Source organism: Hyperolius riggenbachi, chromosome 9 (assembly GCF_040937935.1).
Source record: "Hyperolius riggenbachi isolate aHypRig1 chromosome 9, aHypRig1.pri, whole genome shotgun sequence".
Classification (NCBI taxonomy): Eukaryota; Metazoa; Chordata; class Amphibia; order Anura; family Hyperoliidae; genus Hyperolius; species Hyperolius riggenbachi.
Window position 1 is genome coordinate 45,425,898 of NC_090654.1, and position 18,658 is coordinate 45,444,555.

General features: G+C 37.8%; 1 protein-coding gene across 1 annotated transcript in view; it reads left to right on the top strand.

The window, feature by feature from the left end:
* Positions 1-5,592, top strand: part of LOC137532286 (sodium- and chloride-dependent creatine transporter 1-like) — a 121,979-nt gene extending 116,387 nt beyond the window's left edge. Inside the window, exons 12-14 of the mRNA XM_068252647.1 lie at positions 46-146; positions 320-490; positions 2,108-5,592. Coding sequence (XP_068108748.1) covers positions 46-146; positions 320-490; positions 2,108-2,251 — 416 coding nt within the window. The 3' untranslated portion in view covers positions 2,252-5,592. The remainder of the gene's footprint in view (positions 1-45; positions 147-319; positions 491-2,107) is intronic.
* Positions 5,593-18,658: the final 13,066 nt, after the last annotated feature.

The following is an 18,658-nucleotide window of genomic DNA, read 5'->3' on the forward strand; positions in this document are numbered from 1 at the left end:
ATTGACTTCTTTGCAACCTAAGTAATGCAGAACTGTGTCCTCCAGGTGCAGACAGGTTTATGGATGACGTTGCTCGGATGATTGGTTATCGGCCTCTCCCCTACATGAAGTGGTGTTGGTCTGTGTTTACCCCCCTCGTCTGTGTGGTAAGTGGAGAGGAACATGTGAGAGCTGCTCCCCATGTTTATCTAAACGTGGAAATCTCTGTGCTGGTTTTATACAACAGTAACCAATCTGTTGCAGTTCTAATGATTTTGCACTGCTTAAAGAGCAACATGAGCTGGTGATCCACTCTTTTTTTCATCTTTGTCTCTTTTAGGGTATTTTTGTGTTTCATGTGGTCAACTACAAACCCCTGACGTACAACAAGACCTACGTCTACCCGTGGTGGGGCGAGGCTATCGGTTGGAGTCTTGCCTTGGCCTCCATGTTGTGTATACCTCTGACTGTCATCTGCAAGCTGCTGAGGTCCAAGGGGTCACTCCGGGAGGTAAGAGTTATATTGTAAATAGCAAATCCAACACAACTGGCTTTTTCTTGCACTTATACAGGATGTACATAGTGAGAAATAGGTGAAATGCACACAAAAGGGGAGGAGGTAAAGTAAATAATAATCTGTGCCCATAGCTTGTTTTTGCTTAGTTTATATAGAATAAGAACGTACACTGAAGCAGGTGCATTCGGAGCGTAGCGCGTGAATTGGGCACTGCTATAGCGCACTAATTCTGCAAAATTCCACATACATTTTTACAATTACGCCTTTACGTGATTTGTAAATTCTATTGATTTCATATAATCCTATGTAATTTTGCTTACATTTTTGTGTAGTTTTGTGCTGATTTAAACAGCAAAGCCTCCATAGATGCTATTGGCACAAAAATTGCTGCATATGTTAAGGAAAATAGTGGGTACGAGTAAAAAATAAATAAATAAATAAATAAAAAAGGAAAATAATTTTTCAAAAAGACCTTTTTTGAGAAAATTGATTTTAAAAATGTAAAGAATGATTTTTTTTAAACTCAGAAAATGACAGTTTAATATCTGTTTTCCATTTTTAAAATCAGTTTTCTGAAAAACTATGAAGTCTTTTAGAAAAATTCTTTTTTTTTTACATGTACCCACTATTCTCCTTAACATAAATAGCAATTTTGGTGGCAATAGCAGGTATGGAGGCTGTGCTATTGCTAAATTCGGCACAACATTATGTGGCTATGAAGTGAACATTTATGCGAAATTACAAATGATTAAAATTACAGATTAAATTAATAACGATTTTCCCCAACATTTTGCAGTGTAATTGCAAATTTCAGAGCAAAATTACGTATTTGCGAAATTTGTGCTCATCATTAAAGTGGATGAAAAACTAACTATAACAAGTAACTTGTCTATATATCTTATGTAAAGTTTAGTTTACACAGCAAATCTAGCTGCAAACAGCTTCAACAGTATATGATTATTACTTCCTGTGATATAATGAGAGCGGCCATGTTTTGTTTGTCATCATTACACACGGGCAAGCTGATCTGTATCTCCAGCCCTCAGCCTGTGAAAACTTCACTTCTCTCTCCTCCTCCCTCCTTCCCTCTGCCTCTGAAATCTCTGGCTAGTAACGACTCCTCCTCCTCCTGCCCAGACTGAGCTCCCTTAAGCCCTTGCTACAGGGGTCTGAGAGTGCCAAGGCACTCTGGAGAAGCTGTGGGCGAGGCTTGTTTAGGGAATTCGAGTATTAAAACACACAAAAAAAGGTATTTGGCTTGAGGAATGCCCTATAAACTATATGAAAGGAACAAATTTATGCAGTGAGTAAAAGTTTATCTCGGATCCACTTTAAGCACTAGTGCTATAGTGCTTGCTCCGAGTATCTATGACTTGGGGAGGCTTATTCGGAATAGTATTATACGCCGCTGGGTATTTGAGTGGCAGTAGGGTGAATCATCATTTGGCTCACCCTGCGCCCAACTCTCCGGTGGCATACATAAGTACGCCACTTATACCTATACAAAGGCTTAGTCTACCAGATAGCTATATCTGGTGGAGTATGGTGGGCTGAGTCACTCCCTATCTCCTTATATCTTTCTAATCTTCCGTGTTTTGTGTTCTTCGGCAGCGCTGGCAACACTTGACCACCCCGGTGTGGGGTCACCACCACCTTGAATACCTCACCCCTGAAGCGGAGACCAAGCTCCTCCCTCCCGACTCTCTAGTAGCGCTCACCAAGGAGAAGGCCACGCTGTTTGAGACCGTGATCTAAACCAGTCATAACGGCAGCTTGCCAGTAATGCTTTGTTATAATATTTTGTGCCAATCCGCCCATGCAATGTATTGTATCTGTGCAGCTTTCTGAGGGGTGGCAGCGCGGGAGGTGGGGAGAACCTTCACATTAACAAGTGGCCTAAAGGGGGTCTCCAATTTGATTGAAAAATGCCTTATGTGGGAACCCTCATGTTGTAATGTCCATTCCCGCCGTTCCTGGTTTAATCAGAATAGAAGATTATTCTGCAGCTACACCTGCTGGTTAAATATGATATTGCACCACAAACATAATGTAACTTGCTTTAAGAGCCATGGCCTAATTGTTTGGCCAGCATAATGTCAATTCCTGTTACAGCAGAAGGATCCAATCCCACCCAGTTGTTGCTGGAAAAAGGGAGAACCCCTTGTATTAATTCCCTCAGGGGCCCCAAGACAATAAGGGTGCCATTAGAACTGAAAACCCCTTTTTAGAGCTCAAGTATATCATCTCTGACAACCTGTTGAATTATATGAAGTGATTAGTATGTCATCTGAAATCCACGGTAAATTCTGAGACCCCCTTTTTTCTGCCACAGACCCCAAACTGCTTTTCTAAGCTGTGTGTCCAGACGTAACACTTTCTGGGAGCAGTTTAAGTCACTCCTAAATGTTCACGCCCTCTCTTAGACGTCCTATCGGCAGTTTTGCTATGTTGCAACTGTCCAATGTGTATTTTCTCTTGCAGTAACAACAGGCAGAGTTGAATACATCTTAAAGCATGCCCGTCACAAATCAGGGTGATAGAAAATAATATCATAAAAAAATCCTTAGTGAGAAATTAACATCTCAAGCAACAAAACGCACAGTCATTCCACAAATTGGTGCTGCAGAAACCTGGTGAAAACCCAAATGAAAGTAAAGAGAGTTGAGTTTCTGACCTTTCCTATTGGTCACTGGTTAACCTATCATTCTACAGATCAATAAGGAAGCTTTGAAGGTGGAAGATGTAGACCCTTAATCCACATTAAGAAAAATCCAAGTCTGCATGTAACTTTAGGTTTGTTTGTCTAGAATGACCAATTCTTTGGACATGCAGGTTTTCTCGTGCATTATATTTTTCTGTTTGGATTACCCAACTTTTGTGACAGGTACTCTTTAAAATGTGCTTTTTCATGGAGAAAGTAGAAAATTACCTCAATCAATGTTGCCATTGTGATAACAAGATGATTTGCATAGCACTGCTGTCAAAATACTCCTGCTCTACCCCCCCCCCCCCCCCCCCAAAAAAAAAATCACTAGTGAATTTTGGCATGCTGCCAAGTTTGTTGTCAGTGTTAGGCCTCATTCACACTTTGTGCGCTTCTGTCCACTTTTTTTCGGCACATAATATACATGTTGCTGAAAAAAAGCACACAGAAGTGGACAGAAGCGCATTGGTGTGAATGAGCCCTTAAGAATGTTGCTGCAAAGTTCTTGATGTGTCCTGAGAATTCAGTCTCTTCCAATCTTTGCAAATCATCTTCGTTTCATTCGAAAACTATCAATTTAAACTTTTTTTTATTTATTTCCGTTTTTGAGCCAACAATTCCTTTAAGGACTTTAAATCATATGTTGAGCACTTACCGTAATTTGAAATTCTTGCGTTACAGGGAATAATCATAGCCATAGAGAGGTGGATAATGGACTGCATCAGAGGAATCTTGCCTTAGTTAGTCACTAACCAACACGGTATATTTTCTGATTGTTTACAAAATTGCCTGGGGGTGGAGTCAGCTGAACTCTGGCTACGTGGGGGCGGGGAGGCGAGAAGGGTTCTATTTTAATTTCCTGTTTCTAATAATTTGTCAAGTGAGACAGTCTTTGGGTAAAGAACCTGTTTGTGCGGTGGTGGATCAGCTGATTGCACTATACCATAAACAGTATATATATTTCTTTTTAAATCTAAATTTGCCAAAAGGAAGGCCACAAGCTAGATGCTTGTGTCATCCTCATATCAGTGTTTCAGTACGTTTCCATTTTTTTACATGTGTGAATTTTTTTTTGTAATCTTAAATTTGATCCAATTGGGTGTTTTATTATGAATATATCATACATAAGACAAAAAAATGAATACAATCAAAATAAATCTATTTTTTAACCAAATGGTTAATACGTTGATAATGCCGAGTTCAAGTTATTTTCTGTATGGCGAGAGCGTTTTTATAAAGGGAGGGGGATGTTCTCTGTTGATCACCCAGTCAAATATAAGCCTAAATTGGACCCGCCTACTTTGTCACATGATTTGTAATTCTTTCCTACTATACTGTAAGTCCCAAAACCTTGCTTAACTTCACTGCAAGTCAGTTGGTGCGTCTCTTGGCAGCGCTCAGTTTTTTCGGTGCCATGCCTGTTTACTGATAACCCGTTATCGGTTTGATCAGACAGATTTGTTGTTCAGACGGATATTAAAGCAGGGTGCTCCAGTGCTACATTAAAGGATACCCGAGGTGACGTGACATGAAGAGATAGACATGGGTATGTACAGTGCCTCGCACACAAATAACTATGCTATGTTCCTTTTTTTCTTTCTCTGCCTGAAATAGTTAAATATCAGGTATGTAAGTGGCTGACTCAGTCCTGACTCAGACAGGAAGTGACTACAGTGTGACCCTCACTGATAAGAAAATCCAACTATAAAACACTCACCTAGCAGAAAATGGCTTCTGAGAGCAGGAGAGAGATAAAAAGGGTCAATGGTTCATAGATTTCAGCTCTGGCATAATTCAATGAATGTGTCATTGAGAAAAAAACAATAAAACAGTTAAAACTTAAAAAGTAGATTTAAACCTAAAATAAAACTGTGGAATATCTTTAAAAGTCATTTTTAGGAGAAGGAAGATAGATACAATCATTTATTTCATTAGTTTATTTTCACCTCGGGTGTCCTTTAAGAAATAGCCACATGACTATGCAGTATGGCAAATACTGCAAATCACAAGAGCTGTTAGCAGTTATTATATTGTGTGCTTAAAGGAATACCCAGGTGAAAATAAATGAATGAGATAAACATGTGTATGTACAGTGCTACACTTACAAATAACTAGGCTGAGTTCCTTTTTTTCTTTTTCTGTCTGAAAGAGTTAACATTCAGGTTTACAAGTGAGTTTCTCTCCAGTTGGGACCTAGTCAGACTTTAGCATAACTCTTACTGATATGAAATTACGGCTATAAACTCTTTCCTTGCAGAGAGCAGCTTCTGAGAGCAGGATTAGAAATATAAAGGGTCAATAGTTGACTATGGCCTCAATTCACGGAGCATTATCAAACGTTTATCAAACACTTTATCAAACGTTTGATAATTTAGGTCATGGGTAAAATCTCACTAAGGTGTTATATATTTGTTGAACGTTTTATCGGTAAAACTTTCGATAAATATATAACACCTTAGTGAATTCAAAATTAGATTTTACCCATGAGGTAATTTATCAAACGTTTATCAAACGTTTGATAAAGTGTTTGATAAAACTCAGTGAATTGAGGCCTATGTTACTGACAATGGAACATTAAAAACTAAAAATGTAGATTTAAACATTTAATAAAACTCAGTGATGCTCACAAAATTTTGCCAAAGTTATTTTTGTGAAAAAACATAGTATTTTTGCAATATGACCAAAACGCTAAAAATCATTATTATTACAGCGAAAATTTTGTGGAAAATCCATATTTTTACCACAAAAACATGACAACTCGTTTATTTTTGCGTGAAAATTTGAGAAAAAAGTGAAAAATCACAAACTTGTTACAAAATGATTTTCGATGGCATTTTTGCAAAAGTCAAATTTAACATTATTTTCGTGAAAATTAACGCGAAAATAATATTGTCATTTTCGCTTATCACTGATAAAACTGTGGGGTATCTCAAAAAGTCATTTTTAGGAGTAGGAGGATAGATCCAATGGGTTATCTCATCAGTTTATTTTCACCTCAGTATTCCTTTAAAGAGAGTCTGAAGCCTCCCAAAATACCTGTTTTTACTTTACAGGTCTCTTCAGCATTAATGCCCTTGTTGAAATGCCGCATCCCTGCGGCTAAACGCTCAACCCCCCCAAAATCCCCAGGGGAAGATTTGGGGCTCCTTCCGTGTAGAGGCAGAGCTTTTGCCAGTAGCGCTGCCTCTACTCACATCAATCTACGCTGAACGCCGCCTCTCCCCGCTTCTCTGTCTGCTTTCACTGAGAGGGGCGGGGAGAGGCGTCAATCAGTGCAGATTGACGCAAGTGGAGGCAGAGCTACAGCGATAAGCTCTGCCTCCCCCGGGCAGCAAAATCCATGACCTGGAAAGTCATGGAATTCTGCCCCGGGATTTTGGCGGTATTAATTGAGTTCTCAGCCGCGGGGATGCGGCATTTCAGCTAGGGTAATAATGCTAAACAGACTTGTAAAGTAAAAACAGGTTTTTTTTTGCATGGAGGCTTCAGAGTCTCTTTAAGGCCTTTTTCACACAGGAAGCTTCATGTTTGTCGGGCATTTCTGTCTGCCAAGGATGGCTTTCCTGCTGCAATTTAATGCAGCCAATTGGCAGCGTTAAATAATATGCCTTAATTTGCATATTAGTGCACCGGCATGCAGAGGTGACTCAATTCAACAGACGACTTTAACGTGTTAGTGCACTGAAGCATAAGTCAGGTTAAATGTTTTAATATGAGACTTCAGTCAATAATACAATATAGGAACATTATTGATTTTAGCTCTTTTTTTTTTAACTACTGGCATGTAACTCTCAGTGTTCAGATTAAGAAAAGACTCATCAATAGTCCATTGGGTGCTGAAGTGTTGGTAAGGAGTGCAAGGGCAGAGAATGGAAGACTTTTGATGCAGTGAGTGTTTCTAATATTTTTCAGCGTTTAGATCATGGTGTAGCTTGTTTTATATCGGAGTAGGCACACTGTCATTTCTAAGGCACTGATTAGCATGAACATTAAAGTCCCACTGACACTGTGTAGGATCACCTTGTGCCTCCAAAACAGCTTTGATCCATCAAGGCTTGGCCTTCACAAGACCTTTAAGTTGTCATGTGGGGCCTTCATGAATCAGACTTTTTTTGTAGCTGATCCCACAGATGGTCAATTGGACTTAGATATGGAGAATTTCGAGACCAAAGAAAATGGGAATCATTACACCAGGCCACCATCTTCCACTGTTCCATGGTTAGTGACCATCGCGTGACCAGTGTAAGTGCTTTCTACAGTGGGCAGGGGTCAGCATGGGCATTCTGACTGGTCTGCACTTACACAGCCCCATATGTGGCAAACTGTGATGCCACCTTCCTCTTATGACCAGAATTACAGTTTTCAGAAATTTGTGCTGCAGTAGCTCTTCTGCAGGATCGCAGCAGATGGCTTCTCCTTAACACCTCATCAATGAGCATTCGTTACCCATGGTCCTTTCACCACTACACTGTTCTTCTATGGAGCACTTTTGGTAGGTACCAGCTACTACATACCAGGAAAACCCTGCAAGACCTGCCGCTTTTGAGATGCCCTTCACACCAGAGATGGATGAACCACAAGGCAAACCTAGGCAGCTGCTTAGAGCCTGGATAGAGTCTAGGGACCTGCTGGATGCCAATCTCCACCAAATCTTACTAAAAAAAATGCCAGGTGACCATCAATAGTGGACAACAAATGCTATCTTGCTTAGGGTCCAATTTCATCTTAATCCTTTTCTGTCGAACACAGTCATCTAGCCATCACAATGATGATTTTTTTAAAGTTGGTCAGATCTTGCTTGCTATTTTTTTTTCTTCCAACACTTCACCTTGAAGAACTGACTGTTCATTTGCTGCCTAATATGTCACGCCCCTGGACAGGTGACATTGTAACAATAGATGTTCTTCACTCCACCTGTTAGGTCCTTTCAATATAATGGCTGACCCAATGTTCAAGAGGTGATATACCAGTATTATGAAATGGAGCTAAAATCAAGAATGTGAGCATACTGAAGTATTGATCAAGGTCTTACATCCAGACATTCTAAACACAATAGCATATAATATCAACAGTTCACCAAATTGTACAAATATGTAAGTTGTATTTAGTAACGTAAGAAGCACTGAACATGCTTTGTGCCTACAAACAGTACATCATATACCTCCTGTTAGATAAAACTTAGACGAAAATCTGTAAAATTTAAAATACATTTGTATTTATTGTATATTTGTCCTAGAGTAAAATGCACTATAAATTACTTATTTTCTATGTTCCTGCCAATTACAGTAGAAATGTGACAAATCTGACAGATTTAGTACAAATCCATCTCCTCATGGAGGATTCTCAGGAATTCCTATATTTTCAAAAGCACTCCCTGGATGGCAGTTGCACAGTCCAACTCCTCAGAGGAAACTGACTTTTTAGCAGCATTGTAAAGCTCCTTTCCAGGGAGTGCTTTTGAAAAGAAAAATACTGAAAATCTACCATGAGGAGATGGACTAGTCCAAAACCAGATCTCAGATTTTTACTTTCTCCTGTGAGTGACAGGAAAAAAAATCTTCTTTTACTCTGGGACTAATGTACAACTAATTCAGGTGTATTTCAAATGTTAGGCATCTTTGAGTTAGTCGCCCTTTAACATACTCGTCAGCTCATTGTATGTTCTCTTTAATGAATAAATGATACAAAGATAATAGGCCTTTAAAGCACCAAAATAAACAATAATTTTGCATATTCAAGATCTTGTTGACCAATAAAAAATGATGTATAAATATGCATTTCCCTGTGCTGTCTATGTGCTGATTACCATATCATTGAAAGATTCACACTGGGTGGATCACCAATTTTACTGCTCCAAAGCAAATGTATATTTTATTCATAAATTTTATTTTCAATGTGTTTGTTAAAACACACACAAAAATAAATTAAAAATAAATCTTTTAAGGGCCTGTTTCCACTGGCCACCGCGCGCGGCTGCAAGACGCGCGGTGGCACTTCCTGGTCAGCGAGAATGCAATGCACGGCTATGGGATTCGCAGCCTCCCGCACGGAAACTGACGGCAATGTCGGCCAAATCGCTAAGGTAAGCGATTCGTCTGGCGGCGGCAGAGTTTCCCCGCGCGATTTGCCTGCGGGGAAACTGCAGATTCGGCCCGGTTTCTGCGGTAGTGGAAACGGGCCCTAAACTGCAAGGCAAAATATGTGTATATGCATTTGTGTGAGGGCTATTGTTGGAGCGCTGTAGGCCATTACTGTTTTTGAAACTTTGCATTTTGTGGATTGAAGCGCACCAGCCCACTATGTACACACTGTACTTTAGATACATTTTGGTTTATTGTACAAATAGAATAAAACTGCAATTTAATCATTTAAAGAAAACTTGTAACAAAAAAAGTGCCATTGGGGGATACTTACCCTGGGAGGGGTAAGCCTCTGGATCCTATTGAGGCTTCCCCCGTCCTCCTGCATCCCACAGTGGCAGCGCTAGAGGCCCCCGAATGGCGAGCATGTAAATATTTACCCTCCCCGGCTCCAGCGCAGGCGCAGTAGCGGCTCTCTGCTCGGGTCAGCTGGAAATAGTCGAACCCAGGTGAGTCCCCTCTACTGTGCAGGCTTCAGAGGGGCCCAATAAGACCACCGTAGGACGGAGGAGGACGGGGAAGCCTCGATAGGATCCAGAGACTTCCCTCTCCCTAGGTAAGTACCCAAAGTGCACTTTTTTTTGTTACAGAGTTTCTTTGAACTTTGATGATTGGCTCTCAGCACACATACATTCTTCAAACATCTTTACTGACGCATACAGTTTAAAAAAGCAACAAAAACTGACCATTAGGTGTTTATATGTTTCAAAACATAAAATAAGTTACAATATGTCACCAAACAATAAATCTTTTATGTTAATCCATCCAACATCAAGTGGTGATAGTTGTTTTTAAAGTGGTATGAAACTCAGCATTTCTTCTTTGCTCTAAAAGATTCTTTACAGCCTTAAACCTACTATCACAAAAAAAAAATTGTGACAGAACAGCATTCAAACAGTTAAACACAGCACTTTGTTCTGCAGTGGAAAGCTCCTTCAGCTTGTGATCTGCATCCAAGAGGAGATAACATTATCTTTTGTTTACATTCCTCTTTTGCTAGAATTAGTTACAGCCAGCCACATGGGGAAACATAACTGTACTAAGCTGACAAGCAGAGACAGATGAGACATTTTCACTAGAGAGCTGCTGTATTTATTTATTATATATTAAAAGCTATGTATTTAGTGCAGTGGCAGCTTCCAGAGCAGATAAACTGTACTTTGGGGACTTTTTATTTGTAAACAGACGATATTACTTGTGCACAAAAGCAAATATGGTAACTGAATGGGTAATAAAAAGTAGGAAAACACATTTTTATTGAATGTTATGTCAGAGTTTTATATCACTTTAACTAGGAATGAGTTAACTACCTCTGTTGGGGGCCCGCATTGGTTTCCGTTCCAACTCGGCAGAACGGCGTTGCATGCTGACAATTCATCCCTATTGTTAATGCTGCATTACTTGTCCCAGCAGCCCCACTGATATATTATTACATCAAGTCACAGTCCTCTTCCTAAGGGAAAGAAGGATATCATCAATGTATCTTTCCTCATAATATGCAAGTGCCTGATTAATGAATTGGTTCACAGTTTATGGTCTCAGGATAGTAGTATCTGTGTGTCTTTATGTCCACTATAATAGGGGACATGGGGCCATTTGTAAGAGAACATATTAACTATTTATTGTTGTAACGTGGTCCAAAGAATTAAACGGGCAAAGGAAAAAAAATCATAAATATATGCCATTATTGTCTATTATGGTGATTTTAAGGTCCTTTAAAACCTTAAAAAATTTCAGTGTATGCCTGGAAGCGTTAGTCTATCATATAATCTGAGTATTACTTTTAGTTGTCTTTTTCAAGAGAATGTACAGTGATTTTGATTAATTAGATATAATACCGAAAATATATATTTTTTTAATTTTTTCATAAAAATATCAAATGTGAAATTGCATATGTACAATATTTACCCCGTAGATGAAGTTGCCAGGCAGAAAAAGAACGGAGCTGTCACTCTGTCTAGAAACAATTTTTAATAAGGAGAAGAAAAAAAACACAAAAGGTATAGCAACCATCCTGTATTGAAGTATAACAAAGAAATGCAATTGCTATACCTTTTGTGTGTTGTGTGTTGCCTTATTGAAAACTGAAGGAGTGGATTGCGGTATACAAAACCCAAGGTGGGTTAAGCATTGTGTCTGTCTGGAAACTTCAACTAAGGGCCCTTTTACACTTAATCAGTTGGTGTGCGTTAGTACGCGTTAGTATGTGTTGGTACGCGTTTTTTCCATAGCAGTGCATTGGGAAGAAGATTTCAGTTAAAACGCGTTAAGTGTAAACGGTGCCATAGGAAAACATGGGCATTACTTTGAAAATCAGTTTTCTTTCCGTCTTAACTGAGACCAACTAATTAAGTGTAAAAGGGCCCGTAGACAAAGTTACAGCTTTAAGTTTATTTTTATTTTTTTTGTAACATCATTTTTATTGAAAAGATCACTGAATATACATATAAAAGGTTACAATTACATATTAAAAAGGAAAAAGAAACAACTACAGCTTTAAAGAGAAACTCCGGCCAAGAATTGAACTTTATCCCAATCAGTAGCTGATACCCCCTTTTACATGAGAAATCTATTCCTTTTCACAAACAGACCATCAGGGGGCGCTGTATGACTGATATTGTGGTGAAACCCCTCCCACAAAGAAATTCTAAGTACGTTCTCTTGGCAGTTTCCTGTCTGTGAACCTTGCTGCATTGTGGGAAATAGCTGTTTACAGCTGTTTCCAACTGCCAAAAAAACACGCAGCAGCTACATCACCTGCCAACAGTAAAAATGTCACCATGTAATAAATGACAGAATGTAAATCAGGGATTTATAAGATTTTACAATGGGCAAACACTGACTAAATCATTTATACATAATTATTGTAAAAATGAAGCACTTTTTTTTATTACATTATTTTCACTGGAGTTCCTCTTTAAGTTTAAACACAAAAGATGGAGTGATAATTAAATTCAGCTGTTCATGGTAGCATTGTTTGAGATTTACTACAGCAATAAAGCTAGAGTCTTTTAGTTAAGAAAAATAAAAATAAGATCCGCCACAAAGTGGAACAGCAAACAACTATGAAATAATCATAGGTAATATGTCATATTAATTTGATCAACAACAACAAAATATTTGTAATCACTCTAAATAACATGTACAGTATATTAAAAATATATATTTCCATATTTAAGAGCATGTTTTGAATATACTGTACTTAAAGTGGTCTAAAAGCCAGCATTTCTACTTTGCTCTAAAAGATACCTCACAGCTTGAAAGCTACTATCCCAGAAATTTTTGTTAGCAGAACATCACTGAAATGGATAAACAAAGCACTTTGTCCTGTTATTCAGCTTCAATCTGCATCCAAACTGGAGATAACAGTATCTTTGATTACATTCCAATGTTGTTACAATGTGTGTAAACACAGTGTAACAAGTGAAAAGGAGCTCTCTGTGAAGCTCTCTGTGCTTCAGACACACACAGAGTTCAGAAAAGCCCATTAAAAGGTGTTAATATATAATAAAAAGCAGTTTGAATAAAATGCAGTGACAGCTTTCCAGGGCACAATAAACTACACTTTGGAAACTCGTAATTTGCAAACAGACAATATTACTTATGCACAAAAGCAAATATGATAACTGTAGGAGTAATACGAAGTAGGAAAACACATTTTTATTGAATGTTATGTCGGAGTTTCAGACCACTTTAAAAACAGGTAATTGAATAATTGAGGAGAACTGCTTGGGTATGCATCCTCTGACTGACTGTGGCATTTCATTTAGGATAGAAGTTTTAGACCAGTGATCCTGAGTGAAAATGAAAGATACAATCTTATTAAGGAATATGTGTCCCCATGTGAAAAAAATGATATAGTCTAATTAAGGTATCACTTTAAAAAGAAGATAAATTATTCTCTGACTGGCAGTGTTAAGTGAGCACAGGTACAGTATATAGACCTGGAGTACAGTTTTGGAATTGTAATTCAGATATCCTTTTTTTTATTTTTTTTTAGACATTATAATTTCTTTAAAACAAGAAAAGCTTTGTATCTTTTTATTTAACTATCTGCTTGGCAACTCCACCTTAATGGGGAATGTGTATAAGCAATTTTAGTTATTCTACTTTTAATTGGCAATTGATCTCAAACATTATTATTATTATTTTTTTTTTTGGGGGGGGGGGGGGGGGGGAGGGCAGGCATCAAGGCCCAAATTCAATGTTCAATGTACCTTTTCTACTGAGTTTTCTCCTAGGTGAAATTTCCACACCCTCTCAGTACAATGCCCTTTCAGCCATTACCAAGGCTTAAAATACTTATAATAATCTTGATAGTACTTTTTCACCTACTTTTTGCTACTTTTTCTGAAAACTTATTTTAAGGAGATGATGAAAAATCATCTCTTAGGATAAAAAGTCTGAACTTTTTCCTAGCAGTATTATCACCTGCCTGCTGCCTCCACGTAAGGGACAACTGTATCCTAAGGGCTCTTTCACATTAGAGCTTGCGTTGGAGAACGCTCAAAGCATACGTTTTGTTGTATGCGTTTTAATGCGTTTTGATATGCGTTGCACTGCAGTGAGTGTGCATTTTTTATGCGTTTTCAATGCGTTACAGCACATAGGAAAACGCAGGTAATTTTTTTTTCGTTTAGTTTTCAACTTTCTACATTGTTCCTCTGTTGCATTCTGGGACTGATTGCCTGCGTTAACGGTTTAAAAACGCGCATAGTGTGCGTTTTACATTGACTAACATTGTAACGCATAAAGCTAGCGTCGGCCGAAAAACTGCTCCTGGGTGCAGTGTAACGCAACGCACAAAAACGCTGCGTTATATGTGAAAGCTAAAGTGAAAGTCTATGGCCTTTCATTTTACCTTGGGTAACGCAAACTTTACCCGTTGCGTTGAAACGCAAAAAATCTGCCCTAATGTGAAAGAGCGCTTACTGAAGGAGCATGCCACCTGCTAAATATGTAGAGTAATTAAATAAACATGATGATTCAATGATTTATATATACCTGCATACAAATAATGCTTCATTATTATAAACATGATTCAGAAAAAAATATAACTATTTCCAAAGAAAAATAAGGTAGCTTCAACTAAACACCTTTTTACGTATTCTAAAAGATATGTTATTCTTATAGAGCACTTACTGAGTACAGTACACTTAGGCCCATATGCAAGTAACGTTTTCTCCTTGGAGATAATTTTTCAACTTTTTAAAAAGTACTTTTCAGCACTTTGCAATTGAAAAAAATGCCAAAGGGTTTATGTAAAATTACTATCAAAATTGATCTAAGTATTTTCTTGCTTGCTGATGGTTCAAAGGCATTTTATTGACAAGGGCCCACATGCAATTAACTTTTTCTCCAGAGTTTTCTCCTAAGTGATATTTTCACAACTTGTCATAGAATGCCTTTTAAACCAACAGCAAGCAAAAAAAATACTCAATATAATTTTGATGGCACCTTTACACCTATTTTTGGCTTTTTTTCAGTTGCAAAAAGCTGAAAAATTATTTTAAATGCAAGATAAAAAATCATCTACTAGGGGAAAACTCAGGTGAAAAAGGTAATTGCATATGGGCCAAGGTGTGAAAACCTGTCCCAGTAGAGAGAAAAGTGAATTGAATAGAAGCCCGAGTAGGCATGATGTGAGATCTTCTGTAACAGAAAAGTCCAGTTAAAGTACCGTTTTTTTCTTTGTTTTTTTTGGTTTTGGTTTTTTATATTACCATTATTACTAAGGTATAAAAAAAATCATAGAAATACAAGATCAATATACCTTCCCTGTAAGGGATCTTTTTTTTCAATAAACTATACTTTTTAGCACTCAAATGATACATCGACACAAAAACTTTGTAGTAACGTGTATTTACCTCATATTTCCAAAAGCTATTTTTTTTTAAAACTAATAATTTTTTATTTTTTTTTAAGATGGTCTAGTGAAATGAAACTAAGCCACTAATGCTACAATACTGTGTGTCCCTTTAAAATTCTCACTGAACTCAAGATTGGTTTTCCAAAGGATATTTTCCCCCTAAAGTAAATGAGGCTACCACTGCTATTTTCAGTGTCGCCTCCATCTCCCAGCGCTGGTGTAGAATGTACAGGAGGCTACGTAATGCTGACATGTAAATAGATTCAGGTGTTTCGACTGGCTGTAGTTAAAACATTATTTCATTGCTCTGCATAAAATACTTAAAGAGGAACTGTAGCAAAAAGGGGGGAAAAACAAATCAATACGTTGCAAAGTGAGAAATTACAAAATAGAAGAGAGATCAAGAAATGATTGATATTGGCCATGTAATTTGTTCATGTTATTTGATTCACAATCAGCCTGTGGTAATCATCTTTACTACTGGCAAACATGGAAAAAAAGACAGCACTAACTGCCATTATCTATAACTATACCCCTTAATGCCATAGGCTAAAAGTTACTTTTTTTTAATAGATATACATATGCACAGAGGGAGATACTGGTTGCTTGGCAGTTGGTAACAGCTGTCATTTCCCACAATGCAACAAGGCTCACAGACAGCAAACTTACAGGACTTAGGTCCTGACATCACACTGTGGGAGGGGTTTTACCACAATATCAGCCATACAGACCCCCCGATTATCTATTTAAGAAAAAGACAAGATTTCACATGGGAAGGGGGTAATATCAGCTACTGATTGGAGTAAAGTTCAATCCTTGGTTACGGTTCCTCTTTAACTGAAGTTAAGTGGGGTGTTTTATTTTCCTGGAGTTTAGCTTCCATTTGGAAGTGAAGTACTGCATTAATTATGTGTTTGGGCACACTGGCCCACACTATCAGAATCAGCAGTTGTTTAAACTGATCCCTAAATCCCATACCAAAAGTGTTAAATGGTTGCAAAGACTTTATTTTTGGAGAGAATAGAGTCATATTTTTGTAGGTATGGATTTAACGAGCACTTACCTATTGCTTCTTTATACCTATATTCATCCTTACGACAGTTGGCCTTGTACATAAAGTAGCAAAAGCCCTGCCGAAGGCAACCAATCAGATTCTTTCCTTTGTATTATATCCCCCCGAAAAGCTGGAATCTGAGTGGTTGGTTTGGACAATGCACTTTCCGTTCTTACAGCCTTAATACGCGGGATACTGGGAGTTATTGTAAGTGTAAGTAAAATCTGCTGTCTGTGTTGGCTAAACCTAAAATGAAAAATTATCTCCTAGGAGAAAAGCTATATAGTTCTACCAATTTGGATAACATCTGGCATTGAACATTATCAAAGAAGGACAGTCCCTTTACAAAGCAGACTTAAAGGGGAAAGGTGGTGATATTAAATGCTATGTGGTTAGAGAATAAATCCCCTAGTTATTCCTCTGAGTATCACAATCACTTACAATAACTCCTAACTTGTGTACAGATATCTTTTTTTTTTATCAAAACTGTAGATCTGAAAAGTTGTTCAGGAAAAGTTACATGCATCACCTGACAAAGAATATGCTAAACATGAGGGGAGGAGCCATATTGCCTTCTATCCTAGCAACGAAGCTGCACAGTCATTGGCTTCCATCTGTTCTGTGTCTAGTGTCTCTTCCCATATTCTGTGTGAAGCCACAAAACATCTGTTGTTCTTAACTTAGCATGTTACTAGCCTTAAGTATGTGATTTCAAATGTCTAGTAGGCATGCTGTGTGTCCTCCCTTCTGCTGTACTTCCACCATCTTACACAGGCTGCCACTAACACTCTGTCATGCAAAAAGAAATGTAAAAAAAACCCTGCTATGTTAAAGGGTAGGCGTAGTGTTTGTTTACTGATGTTTAGCACTAAAAAAAATTAGGAACATATGAAATATTACAAATAAGTGTTTCATTTTTTTTTTTTTGTGGTTCATCTGCAGATTTGTCTGGCAAGTTTTGCCAGCAGGAAAGCATCTTGTTTTACTGATAATTAAATCCTATTTTGTTTATTGTTTTACTGCACTGTAATAAAGATGAATCTGTTGTAGGTTCAGTAAAAACAGTAGTTGGAGTTGTAATAGGAAAAACGTTATTTGTAATATTTTAATTTTCCTGATTTAAAAAAAAAACCTGAATACCTAAAAAAAAAATTGTTTTAAAAAAATCACTATGCATTCCATTTAAAACATTTCTGGCTTTGGTCATTAATTAACAAGACAGCTGTAATCACTGCTGTGTTATCATTGCTTCTGAAAACTGGCCATGTTGGGGCTGTGAAGACCACAGTTACTACATAAGGGTCATGAAAGTTGACATTTTGTGTGGAACAATTTCTAGCCTACTGTATTTAATCTACCTTGGTACCCTTTGGCCTAAATACAGCCACTGTTCAAAACTCCATTGTCCCAAAGTATCTGTTTCTCTAGGATCAGCTTATCAGCACGGTGGCGTAGTGGTTAGCTCTCTCGCCTTGCAGCGCTGGGTCCCTGGTTCGAATCCCAGCCAGGGCACTATCTGCAAAGAGTTTGTATGTTCTCTCCGTGTCTGCGTGGGTTTCCTCCGGGCACTCCAGTTTCCTCCCACATTCCAAAAACATACAGATAAGTTAATTGGCTCCCCCTAAAAAAAAAAAAAAAATTGGCCCTAGACTACAGCACTTACACTACATAATATAGACATATGCCAATGGTAGGGATTAGATTGTGAGCTCCTTTGAGGGACAGTTAGTGACAAGACAATATATATATATATATATACACTGTACAGCGCTGCGTAATATGGCGGCGCTATATAAATACTAAATAATAATAATATAATTATAATCAGATGGCCAGTGCCTAGGCTTAGATCAGGGCTTTCCCTGTCTTTTGGCGACATAATAGAACATGGGACCATATGCAATTAACTTTTTCTCCTGAGTTTTCTCCTAGGAGACAATTTTTCATCTTCGATTTAGAATACGTTTTCAACACTTTGCAATGGAAAAAGTACCAAAAAGTAGTAGAAAAACTACTATCAAAAATATTTTGAGTGTTTTTTGGGCTCGCTGGTGGTTAGAATTTAATAACAAGTTTGAAAATATCACCTAGGAGAAATCTCAGGAGAAAAAAAATTGTTGCATATGGCCTATGAGTTTAACGCAGTTATTTATGCCTGTAACATCTGTTTAAAGGAGATATATTCTGGCTTCTTAAAATATTTGTTTTATTTATTTATTGTGCCCAGTAATAAAAACTTTATTTTTTGGAATGCCATCTGCTGATTTGACTGGTAACATTGAAGTAAGTAGTAAAAATATTGTCTCACTTTGCAGATGCCGCAAACCGATCTGTAAAAATTACATGAACCTATTCTCCTGACTTGGTGATATTAACAACATAAACTTTGGAATCC